Source organism: Amblyomma mixtum, chromosome 9 (genome assembly GCF_055824585.1).
Source record: "Amblyomma mixtum isolate Tamu chromosome 9, ASM5582458v1, whole genome shotgun sequence".
Classification (NCBI taxonomy): Eukaryota; Metazoa; Arthropoda; class Arachnida; order Ixodida; family Ixodidae; genus Amblyomma; species Amblyomma mixtum.
Genome location: NC_143020.1, coordinates 103,780,499 through 103,806,389, shown reverse-complemented (window position 1 = coordinate 103,806,389; position 25,891 = coordinate 103,780,499). Strand labels below are relative to the sequence as shown.

At 46.5% G+C, this 25,891-nt stretch overlaps 2 protein-coding genes across 3 annotated transcripts in view; one reads left to right on the top strand and one right to left on the bottom strand.

Annotated features, from left to right (window-relative positions):
• Positions 1-193: 193 nt before the first annotated feature.
• On the bottom strand, positions 194-24,784 carry Setd3 (SET domain containing 3). The gene is made up of 15 exons (XM_089561021.1): positions 24,689-24,784; positions 24,253-24,367; positions 24,044-24,139; positions 21,603-21,748; positions 20,164-20,350; positions 19,792-19,872; positions 19,441-19,505; positions 19,015-19,073; positions 6,770-6,920; positions 5,261-5,335; positions 5,086-5,185; positions 4,284-4,350; positions 3,556-3,641; positions 3,306-3,433; positions 194-540 (listed from the first exon to the last, which is right to left on the bottom strand). The coding sequence occupies exons 2-15, from the start codon at positions 24,338-24,340 to the stop codon at positions 394-396; spliced, it is 1,476 nt and encodes a 491-aa protein (XP_089417147.1). The 5' UTR covers positions 24,341-24,367; positions 24,689-24,784; the 3' UTR covers positions 194-393.
• The window catches only part of LOC149330450 (uncharacterized), a 57,033-nt gene continuing 45,086 nt past the window's right edge, over positions 13,945-25,891 (top strand). Inside the window, exons 1-2 of one of the 2 annotated variants that reach the window (XM_089561041.1) lie at positions 13,945-14,248; positions 16,384-19,108. In XM_089561041.1, the coding sequence (XP_089417167.1) occupies positions 14,038-14,248; positions 16,384-16,991 (819 nt within the window). In that variant the 5' untranslated portion in view covers positions 13,945-14,037 and the 3' untranslated portion in view covers positions 16,992-19,108. Of the gene's footprint in view, positions 14,249-16,383; positions 19,109-25,891 lie in introns of those variants that run through there. The other variant, XM_089561043.1, reaches the window with a different exon arrangement.

The following is a 25,891-nucleotide window of genomic DNA, read 5'->3' as shown; positions in this document are numbered from 1 at the left end:
GCGGCAGTGAATGGTACAAATCATTTACACAAACCAGCAGGCCATCATTCCTTTGTAAGTTACATTTGTACTCCCTAGTTCAGATCTGCGGTGTAATGATACACGAAGTGGATGGGCATACTGTGTTGTGCTGATGGAGAGTTCTTGGAAGAAGGCTTGTGCAGCGGCAGCTACTAGCATCAGTACTCGCAGATGTCTGTCCAAAAACTTTTTATTCAAGTATACAAATAACAGCTCTAACTTCGAGCAGTTTCAAGATGGTGCAGAAGCTGGCTCGAAGCCAACGTCCACAGGCTACGATGAAATCGCATCATACACGCAATAACACACCCACACAACTCCATGCGGCTGGCTTGTGCACACAGTGGAGAAACAATGTTAAGAGTGAGCAGGCTAAGACTGGGCCTGCTGCTGTCGCTCGTAATGGCTGTCGAGGGTTTCGAGAATCGAGGCAAGGATCTTGCGTTCTAGCAACCTCAGCCTGGCCGCCATCTTGAGTCGAGCGTTCGAGGTGCCATCTTTGACAATGCTCTCATACTCCTGCATCGCAAAGCCAAGAAAAGTCAATAAGAAACATTCTTGAAACCAGTCGTGTACAAAATGTCATTCCAATGCACGATAAAACTCCCCTGGATGTGCTGCGGACGTTTTGGGTGTCCACGGGACGTCCAGGGGAGTTTCGATGACCATTAGGGTATGGTTAACTATTCTGCTTATTCCGCCGTGTGGGACTGCATACTAACGTGGTTAAAAGAAACGTAATGAAACATGTCATTCATATTTTATTAGAGCGCAGCTCTGAAACGCCCGTTCGTGGGTTGAGCTGCGTCGCCATCGCCGCTGTCGGTGTAATCGAGTGAACGAGAGTACCGCCACAAGCTCATAGATGGCGCCATCGTCCATCACCACTGCATGCGCGGATAGAGGATGGTCTGCGGCGGCATGCACCCATGTGCATCCATGTGCAGCATCCTCACAGTCGCGCTACGCTCCGCTCCGTTGACAGGCGGTGCTGTGAAATGTGCTGCACGCAACAGATTGTCCCCATTGGCCATGTCACTCACAGCATTACCTTCCTAGTGCAAAATGGTCTGCTTATATGTATAATGCAATACAAAAGTCTAGTTCTTTCTGAAAAATGAGCGACGCAGCCATGGAAATGCTTTGTCTGCCGCTGCTGCTAAACGAGCTGCCCGAGGAGAAGCTCTGCACTGCTGACGCCAGAATACAGAGGTGTGCGCTGCCAAATCAGAACCTAAGTGCTGCCACTGAGAGGACCCTGTTATTTGCGCCGGCGAAGTGGCCAAAGCTGCGATTAAATTTCGCATTAGGGAGTATTGTAATTGACCTTAGAATTTGCTTATAAATTTGGGACATTGGGAGCCACCTTGGCTGCCCAAAATCTGTCGCTACAAGCCACGTTGTAGGCAGGCAGTGTGACAGCAGGAATTCGACACATCTCCACTCAGAATTGGGCTACTACACTGGTTCTTCTTCACTCATTTTACATGCTGAAATCATGCCATAAAATATAAGTGAAGGTACAGTACACTTTGTAATTTCAAGGAAATTTCCCTAAGTTTTCTATTGTGCACAAGTAACACACTAAAATAAATTATACCTGTAACGCACAAATTGGTTTGTTTATGGAGTTCACGTCCCAAAGCAACTCAGGCTATAAGAAATGCCATAGTAGAGGGCTCCAGAAAATTCCAACCACTTAGGGTTATTTAATGTGCACTGACATCGCGTAGTACATGGATGTCAAGGACTGTGCTCAAATATAAATGACCGCTGCACGGGGGATCGAACTCTTGACTGTTGTGTACTGTGCGATGTCAGTGCGTGTTAAAGAACCCCAGGTGGTCGAAATGATGTGCAGACCTCCACTACGGCGTCCCCATAGCCCGAGTTGCTTTGGGAAGTTAAGGGGGGACACTGGTCTTTGAGACCAAAAAATGACCAAAAAATCGATTTTCAAAAAATGAGATTTGTGGCATCTGCAGCTATTATTTTCCAACCGTACCAATTTTTTCCTTTAAGAAACCAGCATTCTGACCATAAATATTAAATTCAGATCATCGTGTGGGCTGAATTTATGCAGGAGCAGACAATTTAATGGCATGAAAATTTTGGACATCTGGCTGTCTTAGTATGTCGATATCTCAACATCTAGGACAGATAGACATGTCATATTGTTTGCTAAGGGAAGCTGAAGGCACAGTGTGTGCAATAATTGAAGCAGATTTGTTCAATCACACTTCATAAATTTATAATTTCACAAAGTTTATCGATTCATTACATTCACACCTTGAACGTTGATATTCCAAGTGCTGTAAAATTACTAATGAGGGTAATAAGTAAAAATGGTTTTGATCATTGCACTCTTTAATCACCATACCATGTAGCCATGGATTAAAAATGTTTTTTTATTGAAGTTTTTTTTCCACCGAGGTACTAATGAATGGCTAATTAAAACTAATTATCTTGGGAACCGACTAATTTATGTGAAAGGTAATTTCATTGCTGAAATCAGTATAAAAAACTGAGCAAGGTGGTACAGTTTCATTAGGATTGGACTACAAGTAAGGAAAATAGGTCTAAGACCAGTGTCCCCCCTTAAACATATAAAACCAAACTAAATGTGCCATAATCTTATTTGTTGACCTATTGCAACTTATAAACATTAACATACAACATCAACATAACTTATATCACATAAACAGTCAAACAATTGCCATGGACAGTAAAGCCGGGTTAACAAGGGTAAGTGCGATTGCTATCCTAGAACTAGCAAATAAAATACTCCGTTAAGCAGTCTCCATACGAACTACGTCAAAATGCAATAGCTACGTCCCGATCACACATAACTTATGGCTTACAAAGTCAAGGCAATATTAATTCGTGAATTTCAGGCTTAGAATTTGCTCCCTCAGCCTAAACTTTGATGCCAGTCTTCTACACTGTGCATCTCATTAATGTTAATACATGTTTAACAGTTATTTTGTTTGCTGGTATATTCTACCATTCCTGTCTTATGTCCCTTCCTGAGAACTAGACACTGTAAATAGGCATTAATTGTTGTAGCTGGCTTTATTTTCATGCATGTATTATGTCTGAATGATGTGAAACCATATGTTAGAGATCGTGTTTTGCTGTGATTGCTGTCAGGCTCTCTTCAGGGTTTTTAATGCGCCTCCAGAGGCAATTCTACACAGCTGTCTCGAATAAAGAAGGAGTCTGCAGAGAGTAAAGGACAAGCCACTTTCACGGTAAAGCGTGATATCGAATGATGCTATACTCACCTCGTCGCTCTTGGGGAACGCCCCCAACAGAAGCTGAATGCGCACGATAAGAAAGGTGAGTGCCACTCGGGCGTTTTCGTCGCTCGAACTCAGGATGTGCTCGGTGTTGAGTGTTGTCGCTTGGGAGGCTGCGTCAGAGAACCGCAAAGACCATGTCGCTTGCGATGAGAATGATGAGGCTGATTCCTCAATTACGAAATAAGAGACATACTTTACGACATGGCGTGTTCTACAGCAAATAATATCTTACCATCTCTGAAGACAAGGATTCTGAGAAAGGTTGAGAGGTCCTCGGTCACAGGACGATCTCGAGCCATGAGTGCGAATGTCCCGCTTCTGCAACAAAGCGAAGGAGAAGTGTATCAAGCACCAAGAGGTGGTGTCAAGACACACCGGGTACTCCGGCTCGGTAGACGAGCGCCTTACCACTGAGCCACCGTCCCGACAACACAGCCTTTTTTGGGACACCGGACACTTAACGTTATTGCGTTAGAATGCACTACAAAGACGAGTTCACTCTGAACGGAGGGCCCCGATTCAGAGCGCGTCGCCATTAAAGGGCTTCTGTCACCATGTAGGTAACGCCCTTTTTCATCACATGTTGTTCAGCCCGGCGGTAGTACGCTGGCATGCCGCTGAGCAAGTTCACAGAGCAAGTTCACAGTGCAAGCTCACAGTGCAATTTCACAGTACAAGCTCGCAGTGCAAGTTCACAGTGCAAGCTCGCAGTGCAAGTTCACAGTGCAAGCTCGCAGTGCAAGTTCGCAGTGCAAATCGCAGTACAAGATTGCAGTGCAATATCGTCCCATATGTGAGCCCCGCTGTACTGGCTCTTTCGCGGCGACACAGGATACACCATATGACAGAAAATGCTCTCAGCACATAAGCAGAAAAAAAATTTTGTGACACTTAGCACCATCCCTGCGGTTATTTTCGACTGGGAGGGCTGTTCAGTTGTCTCGGACAGTACATACGTACAGCGAGAGGTCGTGGTCTTCACAGAGCTTGGCCTTGACGGCAAAAAGCGGATCCTTCTTACTCACGCCTGCAGAAGCAAAATCACAACAAATTGAAGTGAATGTGCGAATGACAGACCTCCAAAGCCCATACGCGGGAACATGGCTAACAACATCACGGGTGCCAACCGTTCGATTGTGCCCATCCCTGTCGGGATATACACTGTACTAAGTGGTCTGACAACTCCAGTCCACTTTGACACACACCAGCAAAGGCCCTCTCAGCACAAAGCTCGCCTGTCCTTTCTCCCTGATTTATGCATTACAAAATAAGGATACTTATTAGACTCCAGAAGGAAAGCTACGTGGGGCATCACCAGCTGTCAACTTTAGACATGGGAGGCGCCAACAGCTAAGACGCCAACAATACATGGAAATCTGCTTTGCTGTAACCAGCCTATCACAGCGTTATCTCGGACACTTAAAGTTACATCAAAGCACCCTGGCTATCAAGAAACTTGGTAAAGATGGACTAATGTAAAATGTGCAAAAGTTGTCACCGATGTCACCCACAAGTAACAGAAGTAACAAACATGACAGCTTCTTGGCTTTTTTCTCTGCATTTTTTTAAAGGATCTCAAAAGAGTGAGGGTGTTAGCATCGCAAACACTATACGACAGCAGGTCACATGAGCCAGATGTCACAAAAGGATATCCTAGACAGTTACAAGCAAGCGCTCCAAAAGGGCAAATGCTTAACTGCTGTCATAACAATACAACAGGCAAAGAGGTCTTGCAGAGATTGGGCAAAAGAAGACACCTCACCGAGCTTGATGTCGACGGCGTCATGCCGGTTGTTCTCAAAGACAAAACCGTTGTGAATGAAGAACTCCGCGTTGGTCCGTTTACCATAAAAGATGGTCACCTGGAACGAGCAGGGAAAACAGAAACCACGGGAATATTGAGCTTCCACGGTAGGTAGGACATCCAACAGTCCTACCTCTTCTCCTTTCTGGAAGTCCTGCATGGCATAGCAGCGAACCATGCTTGCAGACGAGTCGTAGTCCGTCAGCACCTGAGAAAACGAAAATTCAGGGGGCACTCAAGACAGCTTACATGCTGTGATTGCGAAAGCATTAGTGTGTCATCGTGACTGTTTGACCTTGATGTAGGTTGCGCACTGAAAAATGGAACAAAGACACGCCTCCAAATGCTGATTCCACGAATGCTGCATCCACTTAACTAGCAAACTGACAAACTTGACTAGCGGATGTATGCTATGTGCAATGAGGACTCGTACGACCCCACCTGGAATGCTGCAAGACGCATGGTTGCCTCACAATTTTGATATGAAAATTGCTTTTTGAGAAAAGGAAATGGCGCAGTAACTGTCTCATGTCTCCATGGACACTTCAACGGCTCCTTAAGGGAAGAGGTAAAAAGTCCGGGAAAGGCATAGAACTGAAGGTGCACATGTCTTTGATTCAAAGCCCTGTTGCAGGCTAGCCTCCAATTTGACTAGCACATGAAATCTATATGCATCGGCAAATTGTACGGCGCCACCTGGAATGCTGCATGACAAACAGCTGCATCACAAATTGGTACGAGTGCAGTCGTTAAAAATGGCGTCACATGAAGGTTTGCCAGTAATGCCATGGGAGAAGCTGGTGCCTCGGAGGCGATTCCGTGAAGAGGGAGAGATGGCTGCTCCTGGTATTTCTTCTACATGCCGACATCAAACTTGCCACTTTGGTGGATAGACAACAGCTGTTGCAACGCCATCTTTTTGGGACTGTCTCGGCCTCAACAACGGTTGCCAATGGAATTTCACCTAATGGGCCTGGCAAGGCTTTTACCATAAAACATTATTCTCCAGGACAATTTTTTTCAAAATTTAGTACCCCGTGACCTTCCCCCTAGCCATACCTTTTCTAAGTCGTTTCATCTCAAAGGGCGATGCTTCAGAGACCCATCAGCTTTTTCAGGATTGGTAGTTTGCTAGTGACGTAGTACTTTCACGCTAAAAAAAAGTCAAAGATGATCAACGTGATTTATGCCAAAGCATGCGTTAGCAATTGTGTTCACCTGCCGTGATCTTGAGAGACGCCCTACCCCGTCTCCACTCGCCTGATCGAATCCAGCAACACAATGTGCCACCCCGTGCTCCCTCTCCACTTTTCTCACCCTTGATTCAAGTGGCGACAGTGATTTCCCTTTCGTCACAATCACCTCCCACCAACTTGTCCTCTCTTCACTTTGCCTCATCTCCACCAAGGCTTCACATGCCGTTGCGAATGTCTCAACTTTTTGCGACAGTGGGCATCGTAATGATAATGCGTAAAAAAAATACTTATACCAAAGGAATCCAAATTGGAGGCCAAACAAACGTTGCATTAACAGGACAGCCGCAAGAAATTTGACTTTCTCCTTGTGTCCTTGCATCAGAACACTTCCGATTGTGTGACTGTGTCAGTGCGAGTGTGAGTGCTTGAGTTGACTCATCCCGTACCTTTCCGTCGCTGTGGTTGCACATGTCCCACAAAGGAACGAGAGCCGTCACGGCGGCAGTCCCATCGACTTCGGCGTCGTCTCCGCCAGGTCCATCAGACTCCGTCCAAGGCACGGCATTCTGCCGAGTCATCACTGCCGACACGGCCCACCTGTGCATGATATAGTAAGGAAGATAAGTGTGAAACCGCAACACAGTGACGTCGCAACTCAAAACAACGGAACCAGATAAAAATGTAACGCCCGGCATCCAGTTCTGCATCTTGAAGGCAGTACCACCTGACATGAAAAAAAAAAATTTACAAGCGAGCATGCAATGGGATGTGATAAATATGTGTGGGCATTGAGCTTTACCTTCTCGATATCGCTGTACCTGAGAGCTCGGCACTTTGGAGACAACCTGGGTAACAGGGCGCAGGGGCACCAGAAGCCGCCACTGAGTGACTCCGCGTAATTGATCGGGCAGAACGACTAGCTCTCCTGTTGACTTGTGTCTGCATCGCCTGCACACGAAAGTTATGTGCGCACGCACTCGTGTTCTCTACTACAGAGATTCCCGCGCGCAACGCCCGAAATAGACATCTTTAGCATACCGTGTTACCGTTACCGGAGTACCGGGAGCCCGCCCACCGCCGCTGATTGGTCCCGATGCTGCAGGCACACGCGCAGCTGCCGGGTACCTGGCGCCATCTGGCGCCGTCTAGGCAATTTGCGCATGCGCATTGGCTGCGGGCGGGCTCCCGGTACTCTGGTACCGTTACCGGAGTACCGGGAGCCCGCCCACCGCCGGTGAGCACGCGCTGCTGATTGGTCCCGATACGAGACGCGTGCGCAGCTGCCAGGTACCTGGCGACATCTGGCGGCCTCCAGGCAACCTGCGCATGCGCTCTGAAGGCGGGCGGGCTCCCGGTACTGCGGTAACGGCAACGGTAACACAGTAACGGTGCGCTAAAAGTATACACCATTACCATATCGTGTACCGTTAAGCGTTACCGGAATACCGGTATTCCGCCCACCGCCGCTACGTCCACGCTGATTGGTCCCGATGCTGCGGGCGCGCGCGCATCTGCCGGGTACCTGGCGCCGCCGTGGCGATCTGCGCATGCGCACTGACGACTACAGTACTACGGTAACGGTAGCACGGTACACGGTATGCTTAAGTTGTCTAGTGCCTAATAATTCGGAGCGTGCTGTGCCCGACAAAATTTGAAACCCACATTGTTCGTCGCGGAAACTTCCCGACCAGCGTTGCACGTGCAGTCATCGCAAACGGGAGCGAATCAAAACGCACGGTGGTTAAAAATTCAGAGTCGACGAACGGCGCTTAGTGTTAACGGCCCAACGAAACTAATTAAAAGCCCCCACGCCCTCACCCAAACAGAAACATGCGACGTTTTTTTTGACGATACTCGCGCGGCATGAAACGACGCTGCGGCGCGACGCCCGGCTGGAGATACACGGAGCGTAGAAGCGGCGGCGCGTATCCCTCGATGCGAAAGCAAATGTGATCAACAAGTGGCAAACACCACTGATCAAGGATGTCTGTGAGAGCAGCGGCGCTGACCCTTCTGTTAAAATTACGAAAGTGTTTACTTCGACACCACTGCACGAATTTTAGCACGCGTGCGTAAGTATCTATAAGAATTTCAATGCTCGAATGCATGCCGACCCGTACCTTTCGACGCCCGCTCAGCTGCGGACACGATCGGTTGCGGTTTTCTTCGACACATTCGCTTCAGGAAGGTAATGCAGGCATTGCGATCTAAGATTTGGCCTAGCTCTCCAAAAAAAGCGACATTTCATGTCTGATGATGCATTTATTTTCACGACAATAACATTTCCGTGCATGAGCGTCCGGAAGGGGGGGGGGGGGGCAAGGGGGGCGGTTGCCCCCCCCCCCCCCAGGAATTACGGATATTATTTATGCACTAGTTCCTTTTTGGTGCTAACCTACCGCCGCCCCCATCCCCGGACATCGGGTGTCCCCCTGGAAAAAGTTCTGCGGACGCTCTTGTTTCCGCGCCAAAACCACTGCGTAGCTCGTCGGCCATGGCGGCCATGTTGGCGGCGGCAGGCAGAGGCCACTTCCGGTCTGACCGGATGCCGCGCGTCAATATCTGGCGGGTCCAGATCGGCGGCGGCGGCGGGCGTTTTAGAGCGCAGCTCTTTGGCGTCCGTTCCTGGGTTTCGCGTCGTCGTCGGCCTCGTAACCAGCTCCGCCCCCCTTTCATCCGCAGCTGGGGTTGACTCACTATCGGCGTCAGCGGCATCAGTCAGTCGCTGCTATCTCTTCCCTCCTCCCTTTATCGTGTTGTCCGCTTGCTGCGCGCGCTTCTGCCCCCATCGTTTGCCGCTGGGTGTACACGCCGCCCCCCTCTTCCTGCGAGTCTCCGGTTGTCAAAGCGCCGGCTCGAACTTAATTCCTTTCTTCGCTCCTCCTCCAATGCAACCCCTGTGCGGTGGCAATCAGAGAGCCAGATCGGTGGCGGCGGATCTGTATAAGTGCACCGCCCGAGCCGAAATTGCCGCTGCCGTTCGCCCTGTGCGGTGGCAATCAGAGAGCCAGATCGGTGGCGGCGGATCTGTGTATGTGCACCGCCCGAGCCGAAATTGCCGCTGCCGTTCGCCACTGCGAAATTATCTGCCAGTTCTTTCTGAGCCATGAGCGAGACGACCGATGGAAGTCCTCCGTCTGCTAAAAAAAAAATTCTGTGATAGCGCATACATGTGTTGCTCGATTTCTTTGCCTCAATCTATCGAAAAGGTGGAACAGCTTATTTGCTGCGCTCAAATTTCGCATTAGGAAGTAACGTAATCGTCGGTAATTTTTTTCTCGACGGCAGGCGTCGAGAAAAACGCCGTATAAAAAAACTCTTCATGCCGTATAAAAAACGCTTCATGTATTTCGGCCTTAAGCGCGCCCGGAAGGAGACGGCGACAAGCAGCGAAGCCTATGCCAGGACAACCACGCTATATACCACCATGCACGGAACATCTCGCGTGAATCCCAGCTGCACACTCTGAGCCAAAACCGAGCAGGATGGGACTAACAGCTCCACCTGGCCCCCGTGAAAAACAATTTGTCAATGAGAAGAGACAAGCCGAGGCTGCTGTCTCTAAGCAGCTGGTCACCAAGGGAGTAACGGCCGCTCTTTTGGGGGACTAACGGTTCTAGCATCGAATTCCCCAAAAAGTAACAGTTCACTTGTATCCGCGCTTGGCGTTTTCTCTGCAACTGGATCTGTACGCATGTACGCATCACTGCGTTATCTCTTCAGCCTCCCGTTAGAAAAGCCAAAGCCCCATGGGTCGCTCTGTCACTGGTTATTCATCAATCATTCTTGCAATATTTTACCGAGCGTCAGTAAAGTAGCAAGCCGCGATGCCCTGCCTTCTTGGACGTCTCAAACGCGACACCACTGGCTCACAGTGGAGCTAGGCTCGTACACAGTCGTTCACGGCGGCTCCGTATTAGTGATGCAAAATTATCGATAGTACTATCGATAGTTCAGTCACCATCGAACTATCGATAGTCTTTCTGACGATCGATAGTACTATCGATAGCGCGCTATCGATAGTTAGTACTATCGATAGTTCTGTTGATAGTACCATCGATAGCCGTGTCGATACTACTTGTTATATATAGTACTATCGATTTTATGAAATCAACCACGCTTACCCACTGCATCCTAAACTTGGCTTCCTGAGTGTGTGGTATGGAGGTGATGGTATGAGTAACTGACAGGACTCGCCCGTTTTTGCGGCCTACGCATCACTGAGCTCTGCAGACGTTCCCTACGTAAAGTTGCTGGATAAAATGTTGGCGTGCGAATGTCCCAGTTGCGAAGCATATGTGCAAAAAGCCTTTCTGCAGCGGTTACGTCAGCAAGACGACGTCTGCAGTGCACGATACTGTTGTATAAGCCAGTACAACTTGTGCTGTTCATTCATCAGATGCAGTTCCAGGTATTTTTCCGAACTGTCCCACTGCACGTTAAAGAACCACAGCTGGTCGAAATTTGCCCGGAGACCTCCATTGCGGCATCCCTCATAGCTTGAGTCTTTGGGACGTTAAGCCTCATGAGACCGTGAAACCAATCAGGTATCGCAAATGTTTTGGTTTTAGTGCTGGCCAACAAATGCATAATATCAATGTTGTTACGAGCAATAATCTTACCATCGACAGTTTCACTATCGATAGTCTTGCTATCGATAGCGAAACTATCGCTAGTAATACTATCGATTGCAACACTATCGATAGTATTACTATCGATAGTAGACTATCGATAGAATATCGATAATACTATCGATAGTCTATCGATAGTAGCACTATCGATAGTTTCAAAAAAGCTATCGATACTATCGATAGTCAATTTTCCGATAGTTTTGCATCACTACTCCGTATGCGTTTTGTACAACGCTACAGAGACCCGGCTAACAACGCCGCGGAATTCGCAACACCTTGAATACATCCACGAAGGCAGACGTCTAAAAATGGCACGCTGCAGTCGAAAGTGCAGCGCAAGCATATCTGCTGCATGCCACAGCGTGTGTCGCCTGCGTATCTACAACTCTGCTGTACGAACGATATAAAAACGGCATTAAGTGGCCAACACACATACAAAGTATACGCGCCATAAAGATATGTCTGCGAGGTCGGCGGTACAATGGGACGCCATCAAAACGTGCTCACACTACGGGATAAGCGTAGAATTGGCGACAGCGAAGGTCGCTGGGCGCGGACGTCACGCCAGTCAGTCTCGACGTTCGCACCACAGCGTCCAAGTTGGACGGACTACGAAAACTGCCTTACCTTAAACGTTTCTCGGGTAGCGAACCAGCGACCGTGACAGGAGTAATTCTCCCCCACAGAGGGCGCGAAGTACCGCTGTCACTTTAACCGGAGACCCGCACATCGCGTGGGTCTCACCCCATTCTCAATCACCAAGTGCTAAAGTTAGAAGTTCCTCCTTCCCTCACAGTGGTAAAAAATGTCACGTGATCCTTAAGTGATAACGTATACGTCACTGAGTTTTCTTTTATGTCAGCTATGCCAAACGCAATAGCAGATTCGTGACGTTAACGTCTGGTGGTACAGGCAACAGAAATTACGAACGGCACTTGGCTACTGACGTGCTTTGAATGGAAAAGCATTGCTATTTTTGCTGCCTTTTTATTTTTGTTTTCAATCTTTTCTCTTGCTTTCTGATGCCACACCTACGTATTAGCATACGCCCCGCCGCGGTAGCTCAATGGTTACGGCGCTCGGCTGCTGACCCGAAAGACGCGGGTTCGATCCCGGCCGCGGCGGCTGAATTTCGATGAAGGCGAAATTCTAGAGGCCCGTGTGCTGTGCGATGTCAGTGCACGTTAAAGAACCCCAGGTGGTCGAAATTTCCGGAGCCTTTCACTACGGCGTCCCTCATAGCCTGAGTTGCTTCGGGACGTTAAACCCCAATAAACCAAACCAAACGAAGCATTAGCATACAGTCGTTATCATCATCATCCTGACTACGCCTACTGCAGGGCAAAGGTCTCTCCCATGCCTCTCTAATTAGCCCTACCCCTTTCCAGCTGCGACCATCGTATTACCGCAAACTTAATCTCATCCGCCAATCTTTCTACCGCCTCCTGCTATGCTTGCCTTCTCTTGGAATCCACTCCATTACCATTAAGGACCAGCGGTTATCTTGCCTTCGCTGCCCAAGCCCAATTCTCTTGATTTCGATTAGGGCGTCATTAACCCTCGTTTGTTCCTTCACCCACTCTGCCTTCTTCCGATCTCTTAACGTTACACCTATCATTTTCCTTTCCATAGCTCGCTGCGTTGTCCTTAACTTAAGCTGAACCCTTTTTGTTAGCCTCCACGTTTCTGCTCCCTAGGTGAGTACCGGTAAGACACAGCTGCTGTATACTTCTCTCTTGAGGAATATTGCTAAACTGCCATACATGACCTCAGAGAACCTGCCATATCCGCTCCACCTGATTCTTATTCTTCCAGTTATTTCCCTCTCATGATCCAGGATATCACTGAACTGTCATTCATGATCTGAGAGAACCTGCGAAATGCGCTCTACCCTCTTCTTGTTCTTCTATTTATTTCCCTCTCGGCATCCGGATCAGCGGTCCTTACCTGCCCTAAGTAGACGTATTCCCTTACCACTTCCAGCACCTCGCTACCAATTGTGAACTGCTGTTCTCCTGTGAGAGTGTTGAACATTATTTTGGTTTTCTGCAAGTTAATTCTGCACACAGTCGCAAGGCAACGCGTATGCTGGGTTCACCTTCTGTTGGATTCGCCGTAGTCGCAGACGATGGAGATTTCCGATTATTCTTGACCGAATCAGCTAAGTACTCCGACAAAACTGACCTCCAAATGGCACCTCTGTGCGAAATCTGAGCCCGAAGAAACGAGCGGTTAGGCCGAAAGAATTTTTTTCAATTTTCTCTAACCGACGCAACAGTCCATAGTTGCCACTGCTCTCAAAGGTGTCGGATGGCCTCGTCAGGCGGGAAACTGCCTTAGTTTATGGTTCATGAGGGTTCAACGTCCAAAAGCGACTCAGGCTATGATGAAAACCGTAGTGAAGAGCTCCGGAAATTTCGACCACGTGGGGTTCTTTAACGGGCACTGACATCGCACAGTACACGGGCCTCTAGAATTTCGCCTCCATCAAAATTCGACCGCCACGGCCGGGATCGAACCCGCGTCTTTCGGGCTATAACCACTGAGCCACCGCGGCGGCTAAAAGGAAACTGGCTTAGCCTTCTCACCTAGGACAAACTTCCTGTTAGGCCGTTTCTTCAAGTAGGCTAAAATTTATGCAGTTCAGCGAGCAGAAGTGAAAACTTACATTTTTACATTCTGTACCACAGGGTTAAGGGACACGCTTTCGCAATTAATGTTCACAACTTCAGAAAGTACAGAAATTAAATTGCTTAAGCAATGAACCCTAAAGCAGCCGTGCTTTTCATTGCCCATCGAACGTGCCAAGAATAAATCCACGAGAGACGTACAGACGCGTGAAGTTCTTTGCCACTAGTGCCACATTGGTACGGTGCATCCTATCGCAGTGGCGGGGATAAAATGAGCGAACGAGTGCACATAAAATCGCCTCCTTATCTCAAGGGAGTGCTGCCTTCTTTTGCCCCACTATCTCAGAGGCGGCAGTTGCGAACAACTGGGGCAGGGGAACGCAGCCGCCAAGCGATCCAAGAAGCCATCCAACACCTCGCTGGCAGCAAGCACCCGGGGACACTACAGGAAGTATGAAGTCCAGGACAGCGCGGCAGACGCTGGCGGGCACGGCGTGCTTCTTAACGGCTCTAACTGGTGCAATGGTCAGTCAATCTACTGAGACAACCAAGCCTTCGCCCACTGGAGGACCCATGCATTCTTACACAGGACGTAACCTCGTTGTGCACCTGTACCCCAAGACGAGTACCCAAACCAGCAGCACCACACGGCAACCTCCGCACGGTTCGTATTCCGAAGCTCGGCAACGATTTTCTAAATTGTGTTGCAAACTTGTCTTCCACACCATAACCATAACCGCTGACACACCGCGGTGGTTATAGTGTTCGGCTGCTGACCCGGAAGACGCGGGTTCGATCCCGGCCGCGGCGGTTGAATTTCTACGCAGGCTAAACTCTAGAGTCCCGTGTACTGTGCGATGTCAGTGCACGTTAAAGAATCCTAGGTGGAAGAAATTTCCGGAGCCCTCCACTACGTCGTCTCGCATAGCCTGAGTCGCTTTGGGACGTTAAACCCCCATAAAGCGCCTTCCACAACAAGCAAAATCAATGAAGCTTTCAATGCTAGACCTTTCGTACAACAGCTGGCACAAGAAAACGACTTTGAGCTCAGCTGAAAATCTGCTTAGATTATGTTAAACTTCGAACTCCCTTCGCACATATGCTTGCTACAAGATTCAAGGATATTTAAATTTGTCGTCTTAGCGAGGTCAACTCCGCGCTAAAAAAGAGCCACCTTAGTTTTTAATCACTGCACCGCACGAACAAGTTGCTATAGTCGGCTACAATTCAAGAATGAAGCGGTAGGTGCTCCTCAAAGCAGACCCTCCAGCCACTGGCGTCGACCGATTCTCATGACGCCGCGGTTAATCCCCTTGGACTAGCTAACGCGACACTAAAGGGGAATAACCACGGTTCAATCGAAATAACCAAGTGTTCATGAAAATCGGTCGATACCACCATGGAAGGAAGGCCTTTGAGGGGCATCAGTCGTTTCGTTTTATGTCCAGCAGTACCGCTGCCTCTCAGCGCTTAATCGCTTTTCAAGCTAACCCATATATGCCTGAACTTCAAGAAATGACAATTGAAATATTTCTCAGTCCAGAATAGTTACTTCACTTAAGAGTTTCAAAAATTTCCTTTTTCTTAGAAAAAAAATGTTTTCTCAACAGGTTTTCAGACGTCCGTATGCAAGACCCTACACAAATGCGCTCCGAATATTGCTTATGGTAAAACATTTAACATAAACTCCAATGCTATGTCTCCCAACGAGTGTTTTCTCGTAACAATACGCACAACTTTTGTTTTTGTTGCGGAATGACAATGCGGTTGATGCGGTCAAATGTGCTCATTGCTCCCACTGCTTCATGGGACCCCTACTCTTTCCACTGCATCAGTGCTTCGATGTCACAGCGATCAACACGAGGCAAAACAAAACGCGCGCAGCGCAAGGCTTGCAGAAAGAAACCTTAGAGGCGCGACCTTTTATGAAAAAAATAAAAACTCCGAATTAGAGCGAAGAAACAATGCCCCACATGTGGGGCACACATATTGGGTTAAAGGAGCATAGACACCTAATTTCGGTGGCATGTTTTCTTTACAGTGATGCGGAAGACACTACTATGCACGAATCACCATGTGGTATTCGCCTACGGCCGCTCAGTAATTCATAATAGAATTTTTCTTTCATGATGTTTCGGTTTCAACAGCCTAACGATGGCTGTTACGTCACAGAGAGGTTATAGGGCACGCGAGGCATGAAAAACTGCGATATAATCGCTGCTTCAGAGTTTTAATTCACTTCAGTGCTGAAGCCAGCCTTCCCCAAGAGACGGAATGACAAGATAATCGGAAGCACCGATTATATTGCAGTTTTTCATGCATCACTTGACCCATTACCTCTATCTGACGTCACCGCTATCGTTCGGCGGTTGAAACCGAAACCGAAACAGCACAAGAAATTCGATTTTAAATTATTTAGCAGCCGTAGGAGGATGCCCCGTGGTAATCCGTGTATAATAATGTCGTACGCCTTATTACAAAGAAGAAAACACGCACCCATAAGTCGGGCGTCTGTACTCCTTAAATGTGAACAGTATACTTCGCTTGGTCGCTTCACCTTTCAAATCGACTTCAGCTCCTTTTTTTCCATCTACGTGCCTCTTTCTTGTTCTATAGCTCCAAAAAATTTGCTCCGATGCAGTAAACCGCGTCAAGTTTTCAGTCGCTTTTACCCGCGCGCTCTTGTTCTGACTCGTGTTACAGCCTCCATCTTGCTATTCAGGTAGGATGACCGCATTAATCCGGCCCAATGGTTCAATGTTTCACATTTCGTAATCATGGCGAAACCGTTCTCTGCAGGACACGACCCCGGCATTTCGGAGGCTGCTCCGTTTCCCCCTCCTCCACTACCGCCGAGCGAATTCCGACCAGGACATCAACCAGGTCGCCCCGCCCTCGCCAAGGCACTGCACCCACCTTTCCATGTCTACTTCGTGGACGCCGGGGGTCTCGTACCACGTCATCAAGACACGCCCTCGGCGCCAGAGACAAACAGGAGTCAGGGCAGAGACCACGGCAAGACCGGCATAGACGCGAGCGGTTCGGAGGCACACATTCGCCAAAATCCCCCAACACTCCTGTCCACAGAGGCGGAGCCAAACTCGAACAGGACGCTGGCGACCAATGACACCACCAAGGGAGTCGAGGAGACCAGTCCCGCAGCCACGGCACTGTCCGCGTCTACCATTATGACACTGGTCATGTGCGCCGCTATGATCGTCGCAGCCGTTGCCTTCTTCGCTGTGGTCCTCGTAGTGTGCCGCTGTCGTCAGCGTCGCGAACGCCGCAAGAAATACCAGACTACGCACAAGAACATCCGGGTGATGAAGAACATGGTCAAGATGGCGGCTCGCAGGGAAAAGGAGACCGTGAGGCAAGGACCATTCGGTAGAAGTTCGATTGCGTGATCGCTGCTGGCGCCTAAATCTAACCGAAATGCACAGTTGATACAAAAAAAAATGCGCCGCAGAAGCCGCAGTGTCCATGTGTGTTTCGGACGATAGTGACTGCAGTGTGTGAAGGCATTAGGTTGGTTTATGGGGTTTAACGTCCCAAAGCGACTGAGGCTATGCGAGACGCCGTAGTGAAGGGCTCCGGAAATTTCGACCACCTGGGGTTCTTTAACGTGCACTGACATCGCACAGTACACGGGCCTCTAGAATTTCTCCTCCAAAGAAATTCCAGCCGCCGCGGCCGGGATCGAACCCGCGTCTTTCGGGTCAGCAGCCGAGCACCATAGCCGCTGACCCACCGCGGCGGCTGTGAAGGCATTAATTCGTGCTCCTAGTCTACTATCTTCCTTCGCGCGAGGAGTTGTACGCGACGCGACAGTGACGAGGCCTAAGCGATCTCATGGCACGTCTGCAATGTCAGTCACTGGGCATACGCTGCTGCCAAAAAGGCTGCTTTGCCAGGGGTGTTAGGGAATACTTCCATGCTTAAAAGCAGCAAATGGACCTCTTAGTACACAGCATGATACAGGACACAAAATCTGCGTTCAAACTGAAAAAGATCGAGTGTGCTTTTTCTTGCAAATTTTGCTAATTATTTTTGCAGCAGTGAAAACTTGTAGGCCTACGCGAATATTCGATAATTTCGAATATTCTGTCGAATACTAAAGAATTTTGACATTTGATTCGGTCCGAAGGTTTGGGATTCGAGATCTTGAAGTATTCGGTTTTGGTTAAACTTGCCTCCTCCGGGATGGCACCGCGGCGCGCACGTAGACAAACCCCGTACTCCATGGACACATTGCCTGCACGCCCACACGTACGGCGCGGAGCCAATCTGCGCATGCGCGCGGCAGCAGACGCGAGCAGGCGCCAGTGCGGCGCCCGGATCTTTACTTTCACGTGACTGCGCCCGCGATACAAGCGGATGCACGTGACGGAACCGGCACGGCGGCTCGCATCAATTGGGGGGCGCGTGGCTCGCTTTGCTTCCTGGGGTCGAGTCTGAGCTGACTGCCGCTCCCCTCAGCGTGAAATTCGCTAACCAGCGATGGCGCGAGCACAAAGAGATAGCATGAAACGCATGATTCTAATGTTTGACGCCGGGTAGCGTTGGGTGCGCAGGCGCACGGTCCACGCCTTGCAGCTGTCCACGAAGTCACGGCTTAGAAGAAACAGCTGCGCAGCGATGCGATCGCAATCAAGATCAGCAGATGTAAGCAATTTTTGCAGAAAGTGGACAAAGCTTCAAAGCAATTTTTTTTTTCATGTAGGAAACTTGTGTGTTCAAAAAATTTCTTTCTGAAAATGCCTACCGTGACATTAAATCTTTTGTGGGCAAGATGTATTCGAAAATTTCGATTCGAAATTTTTCTAAGAAAATTACTACTCGCTTCTAATTCACTTTGAACCAAAAAACCGCAATTCACACAGGACTAGTGAAAAGGAATGGGAGCTGCCAGTATTTCTGCACAAGTAAGGACAGCAAATTTAATTCTGTAGTAGTTTTCAGAAGTAAAAACAATTGTTTTCACATGTGACAAGCTCGTGGGCTGTGATATATCGAGTATCACAGCCAATGACAACACCCAAGAATAGAAAGTTGACTACCCAAGCACAGTTATTCAATGCCCCCAATGAATGCCCAGTCTGTGAATGCGTGAGCATCACTTTTATTACTATTTTTGCACTTGCTGCAGACACAGGCATCCTTGCAGCATCAAGCCACAGTCAGTGTTGGATGCGTAGTGAAGTCATAAGACCTGTGTATATTTTCTGCAAATGTAACTAGAACACGCAGATTGTTTTGCAGAAATGATAGCCCAGTTTCCCTACAAACATTACCCTTCAAGTTACCTGAGAGCTCAAAGGAGCTGCTACTTGCACAACCTATACTTTGCTCACATCATATGGTGCTGACTTTGCAGTGTATTACTATGGAACAGCACAACCATTTGAAAAAGTGGAACTTTTGACTTACCTGTACAGATCATATGTGAAGTAGTCTTTGAAAGGAAGACTCTTTGCAAGTGGGTGTGTCTGTCACAAAATAAAAACTTGTAAGAAGTAGCCCACTCACGCTGTCTTCTAATATTTATGAGCTGCTAAAAAGGCTCTCAGACACCAACCTGAGCTGCATTTTTATTTAATCCGAGGGGTGTGAACAGGCGTATCGAGTAAGTACGCACAGACTAACAGAAACACGGCGCCTCTCAATATTTAATGTTACCCACGTGAAATACTATCCCCCCACAAATACCTTCCCCCGTTTTGAAGTTTTGTAATGGCTTCAACGTTGCACCGAGTCACAAACAAAAAGTGCATTGACACGCATGTCTGTTGAGCAGCACATAACAGCATTCAAAAGGTTAGACGTAATAAAAAGTGAGTCAGTCAAGCAACTCACCCTGAAAATTTTGTGAAAGTATGCATACTGCCTGGCAATACTCCTGTGCAATTTCAAGGCTTCATCTGTAATGAAAGAATAGACATCCGTGAAGTAAATCCTAAATTTTTTGCAGAAAACATTAATGTAGCATCAAAAATAAAAATTTCAATTCTTGTAGCTCGGTTACAGATCTAAGGTATGGGAAATATAGAGAGCCCATTATAAGAACCATTAGCACTGAGAGACACGTGTCCATTCTTTGCAACCACGTTTTCACTCATATGAGTAAGTTCACATTTTCTTTCATCTCTTTTTCATGGAAACATGCAATAATAACATCCAACCTTCAGCGCGCTGTTCAAAACCTACCAAGAACAGTTGATCCAGAAAGAAGCTCAAGCTCTTCTATGCTGAAATAGAGCACAGTGTTGAACGATTCTGGAAGAACAGCTGCATGCTACTGTTAAGGAATGTCATGCACAAATCTATTACCACTTTCTCTTCAGCTATGTACGAGGCAAAGGGCAGGCACGATTTCTTACAGTATTTCAGATGGAAATAAAAAGAGAATAAACAAAAATTAAGTGCACATTTTCATGCCCAGGCCAGGCTTATTATTCAGAACACAGCACATGCATCCAGCCATATATTCAGAACGAAGACAAAGTGTATATCAGCCATATAACGAGGATGTAGACGTGTTTTGCAACTCAACAAAAAACCCACACAAAAAAAGGATACATATGTAAGGGTGCCAGAAAGATGATTCTCCAAGAGAAAGCTCTAGGATGAGGAAGATGGCCAGAGCCACATTAGACATGCTCTTCATGATGGGGTCGTCTCTTAACAGAGGGCCAAGTTTTGACTTTCTAGCAGCAACGGTAGTCATCACAAGTTTCATGGGTATACCGAGGAACTGGCTGTTCTCCTGCAAGATTAATAACACACATCAGGTCATGCAAAGCAAAGCAGTACCACTAACAATATTGCACTGATTCGAAATCAATACCGATAAGAAAATAACTAGCAAACATGCAACATTAATTGCATTCAACATTGCCATTTGAAATATGGAGAAAATACATGTGCTTTAACTCTTACCAGTGCTTTAACAAGAGCTGTTGTCGGGCTAGTTGGTGATCGCCTACATAAGCCATGTTATATTGCGCTAAAACAACACATAACAGAAGAACACAAGCACGGGACAAGCGCAGTGCATGCCACCATGGCTAAATATGCTCCCAAGTTAAAAATGAAATCTGGGCAAGTTGGTATAAAGTCATTTTTCTTGGAAGCGTGAAATACAAGGACATGAAAAATACAAAAGTATACACAGAAAAAAACAGTCTTACGACTGCTTACTGCGACACCAAAACAAAAGGAACAAAACTGAAACCTGAAATGGCAGCCACAGAAGTGAGGAAATACACAACAAAAAACAACAAAACTAAAATAGAAAAAAAGTTTTTCACCTAATGTACAAGATGCCAAGAAAAAATTCACATCAGATATTGCAAGACAGATGAAACCGCAGCTCACATTCCTGTCAACTACTAAATTAGCGATATAATATGCTTCAACTATTCCATGCTTAAAAATGGCAGCATTTTCATCAAAAACTCGAAAGCCCCAGAATGACTGTTAAAATGACAGTGTGCTGAAATAGAGGAACATATATGACCTTTGCAAATGCGTTCTCATGCTCATTCAGCCTAACGTTAAAACACTGGCCAGTTTGCCACATGTAACTAATACTGCACAATGACTGAATTCTATACATAACAGAACTGTAACAGGGCAAAAAGTGTTTCTCATAATTTACTGTGCAGCCACGTTTGTAGTGCTTTCATTTTCTGCATTTCCTCACTTCTGCAGCTCTCTTTCATATTTTAGTTACTTTTGACAGTTTTCGTGTTCTCATAAACATCGGTAAGTGAACAGGTGCATTTTTCATGTCCATATATTTCGCACTTCCAAACAGTACGCATCTTCCGAAATACAGCTAGGACCTCTTTGAGAGCAAGATTCATGTAAATTACCATCGACCAGCATACCCTACACTACAATTAGCCTAATTCAAAATATGGGTCGAAGTTGACATTTTTTGCCCACGATAGACAAGAGTGCTTTGCTGTTGCCACATTTAATTCCTGCAAATACAAGTGAGAGGTTCCCATCACCTCAATGTTTTCTTCAGCAACCAAGCCATAGTCACCATCAGGTAGGTCTTTTATAGTCACATTGCCAAGATATGCACCATTCTCAGAGCACCACTTGAGGAAAGCAGGCCACTTGTTTGCTCGCTTCGGCAACTCTGGCACTAGGGCTGAAAATACGGACAAGTACAAAATGGTTTGTGTCAAAAATTAGGAAGCAGGGAAATGCAGCAAGGATGACACAAATTCAAACTTGATTAGAAATTTTTTTTTGAATTAGAACTGCCTCTGACATGAAAACATGAAAAATAACATGAAAAACAAAATGCTTTCAGGAGTATTTTTGCACCTTCAGCTATGCACTATGATCTGGAGTACTTTAGCACCTTCAACAATACACTATCAACAGCAACCAAAAATCACAAAAAGCAAAAAGAGCCTCGGATTTGCTAAGAATCATGATTATGATTCGAAGAAACAAGACAAAGGCAGAAATAAAAATGATAAAATATCTTTTTTTTAAACTTAACAACAATACATAAATTGCCAAAACCAAGATAACCCAATCCCCAAAGTGAAAAAGTCAGATCATAAGAATAGAAGGGTGATTATATGAGGTAAAAATTGAATTCATTAACAGCACATAGTTTATCTTTGATTTAAGACATAAATTTATTGCTTCTCATGGAATATTCAGAGAGAAGGAGGTAGGTTTTGTGCTAGTATTTTTCTTTAATTCACTGTTTGTGTTAACTGAATAAAAAGGCCGTTTTAGTATGGTGTAGGAGACGTACGCAGAGATAAAACACATGCTAAAAAACAGCATGCTTGGTAATGCGCATGTGCCAAACACTATTTTAAAGCAAGCCCTTCTGTGTGCTTGCATTACGAACACTATTTTTTGAGCTTAGAAAGCGTGACTCCTGAGTACTCTAAAATATAATTTCAAACATGCCGGTGTGCTTTGTACAAGGACCCCTAGCTGCAGAGTAAATTCGTGATTGTTAGTGCATTTGTCGGTGCGTTCACTGGCATAAATGGGGCATGGGACTTTTGTTTTGCCTCATCTGGCCTATGACATACCCTATGAGCGAGAAATTCGATGCATTTTTTTTATTAGAGTGATGGTGCTTCAACTGCTAAATTTAAAGAGGAGCGTCAGTTTGTTGACAAAAGTGATTCATGCTCTGAAAACCAGATGGCGCCACTAGGTGCAGCATCCAATTTTATCTAATCCAATATTGCAGCACCTCTATTTGTGTACACTGAATAAAAGTGCGGTTGTGACAAACAGTGCAATGTCCCGCAAATTGCTCATGTTTAGCATATGCAAGGCTGCATATGCTATTCACAAACTGCCTAAAGAGAACAGCATTGCACCAAACACTGTTAAACCCTCAACCCTATTCTCCAGACTAGCTCAACCCTATACTTTTTAATTAGTTCAGCCGTTTTTGCTCTAAGACATGAACCAAGAAATGGCATGATGACAGAATGACTTGTATTTTACAACTGAAAGTCATTCACAGTTTATAGCACAGCAAATATAAACAATATTTTATTGTAGAGGTAACTGCAACAGTGATGCATTATCTCTGGGAAAATTCCGGTTATGTTGCTGAATGGTATGGCACCACAGCTCGCTACTGTACAGCTCTAAAGGACGTTTTAGGAGGGAGATACGAAAAGCATGGTCACTCCTGCTGTGTGCTTTCGTGGCTGAGTCATTTTCATTATTATAAACATATGTCCAGAGGCTGCAGTTTCGGACATACACAGGTCCTACCTGTCTTTACGAGTTGTATGCCCCAGAACCTTTTACCAAAAAAGCTTTGCACAAAGCATAAATGAAGCATTGTGGAACTAAAACTCGGGAATATGAAATGCTAAGCTGAATACAGCATCTGACATATTTCTGTCTCCTTGATACATTCCCATAGTCATCCTCATATTCTCCCTATATGCCAACAAAAAGATGACAGCCTAATGGTGCCATCTTTCACATAACTTCCCCGCAAAAAAACGTAAAGATGAGCCTACCACCAAATAATTAAAAGCAACAGTTAGGATCCTTGAACTGAAATTTCTTAAAGGTTAGAGCAAGAACACAAGAACAAGAACCATAGTATAATGAAGTGAACATGATCGTGTTTTGTTTTCTACAATAACCGCCACAGATTCTGAACAGAAACAATTGTTTCCATGAAACCACAACTTAATTTTCGTTTCTTGTATACTTGTTTGAAACGCACCGTATGAAAACAGTACCTTTTAAATTACGCTCCACAAACATGAGACTTTGCCACTATACGCAGTTGCAGAATTCGAAAATCAACACATTCTAAAAAAAAAAAAAAGCCCTTGGCAATTCTAATGCCTCCAACATACTAACACAACGCGCCGGCAAGTAGTACGCAACGACGCATTCAGGGACGCTTCATTGCGCTGACACACCACACACTCACGTTTTTCTAGTTCTCGGACCTCTTGCAGAAACTTCTGAACTTCCAAGAAGTCCTTCCACTCCTTCTTCGAATCCCCAGAAGGCAATGTTGTGCACCCTGGAGCGAGAACGCTAGATCATTTGCATATTCGTACGACACACGCAACGCAATCTCGCGCAGCCCGAATGAATTGCCGAAGCGGCACTACACGGATACAGTGCAGCACTCACTGTCCAAGACTTCATCGAGCAGCTCCCGAACCCTCTGCTGGTCTTGGGACGCCAACTTCTTCCCACTTCTCTTGTTGTTTCCCGGCATAGTGTAACGTGACACCGGCCCGGCGATCTGCGACCAAAAGCGTTTGCTTCGCTCGTAGATGGTACAATCAACTTGTACACAGCGCAGAAACTTGAACACTAATGCGATCTACATCTGATATATAATCCGGAAACCAGCAGATTAACAGAATGACCTAATATTATTACAAAACTGAAAGGGAGCTTAGCTTGGCTTTAGAGGCGTCACCTCAGAAAGAACCACACAGTTGCACCAACTCGTAAGCCCTGTTTCTCGGCAATCTATCAGACACGCAAGTGCTCAGTAGGCCCTTCCGGTGTCAGAAACGCTGTGTTATTCCACTTTGCAATGAACGATGCCAATATTTACCAGCAAACTTCAGCAATAAATATTACGGCCAGCAACGCAGCCACAAGCACCAGCGCACACGTGAAACCGAATACGAATAAGCTACGGTAAGCTACGGTACTCGTGGCGCCACCTAGAAAGGAGAAAAAACAACGCTTAGTGTAGTTGCATGGAATGCTGATAGGCGGCGCCATCACTCCAAGCGTACTCGTGAGTAGTCGTGAGTACGTTGAATTCTTACAAAAAATGACCGCTGCTGAGGAAATTATGAGTTTTTACCTGTGTCTCGTTTCGCTAGAAACCTCAACGGCACCGTGAGGCACATGGAAGCAATAGAAAAGAAAAAGAATGAAAGGGGCGTCTCAATTCTTTTATTATGGCCTGTATCACGTATTATTAGCACGGCAGTCGTGGCAAGCCGCTAACGTGTGTAGTTGTCACGCGTAACTTGCCACTGCGTACCATGGTTCGAACCCTGGCACTATCGCAATGAAGAAAACCTTCTTTCCCCGTCATAATTTCATTGATGAAAGAGGTACCGAGCGATGTTTTTTTCTCTGTATGCGCTTCAAAAAACAAAAAACAAATAAAACCTTAACGTTGCCCTGAAAGCGCTCGATCATACCGAAACGGCTTTTAACGAAGCTACGGCTATACCGAAGTAATCGTCGGGCCTCTTCAACTAATTCGTTATAACGAGGTTCAACTGTATATGAAAAAATAGCTTTAAAACTCCTGTTGAAAAATGCTTTTGTCCAGAATTTCCGGGCATGTCTCGCGTGTAAAAGTTACTGCTCGAACATATCCTCAAATTAAGTCGCCAAACAGCATTGAAGGAGGTCTAATTAGATATCCAGATTAACGAACACTGCTCTGGAATAAGTGCAGGATATCCGCAAATTTTCGTGCAATGTCTTCTACTTCGTTCATGAATTTTACGTTCTCTAAGCCGTTGCCTATATACAGCATTGTGCATATTTATCATGAAGGCTTTTAAAAATTTGCACGCCTCAACCGCTGGTTCGTTTACGGTGACACGGCGCACAGAGCACGGATATTGTGGTAACTTTTGTCTCGTAGTAAGTCTGACAAATGCACGTAATGCAAACTGGTAAGGGTCTGCGCCGAGAGCGAGTAATTTCGACCACGAAGCACACGTATTAAATAGTTATGAAAACATTTTGTCTGCAACGTGTCTCGTTATCAATTCAACACCGCTGCTCT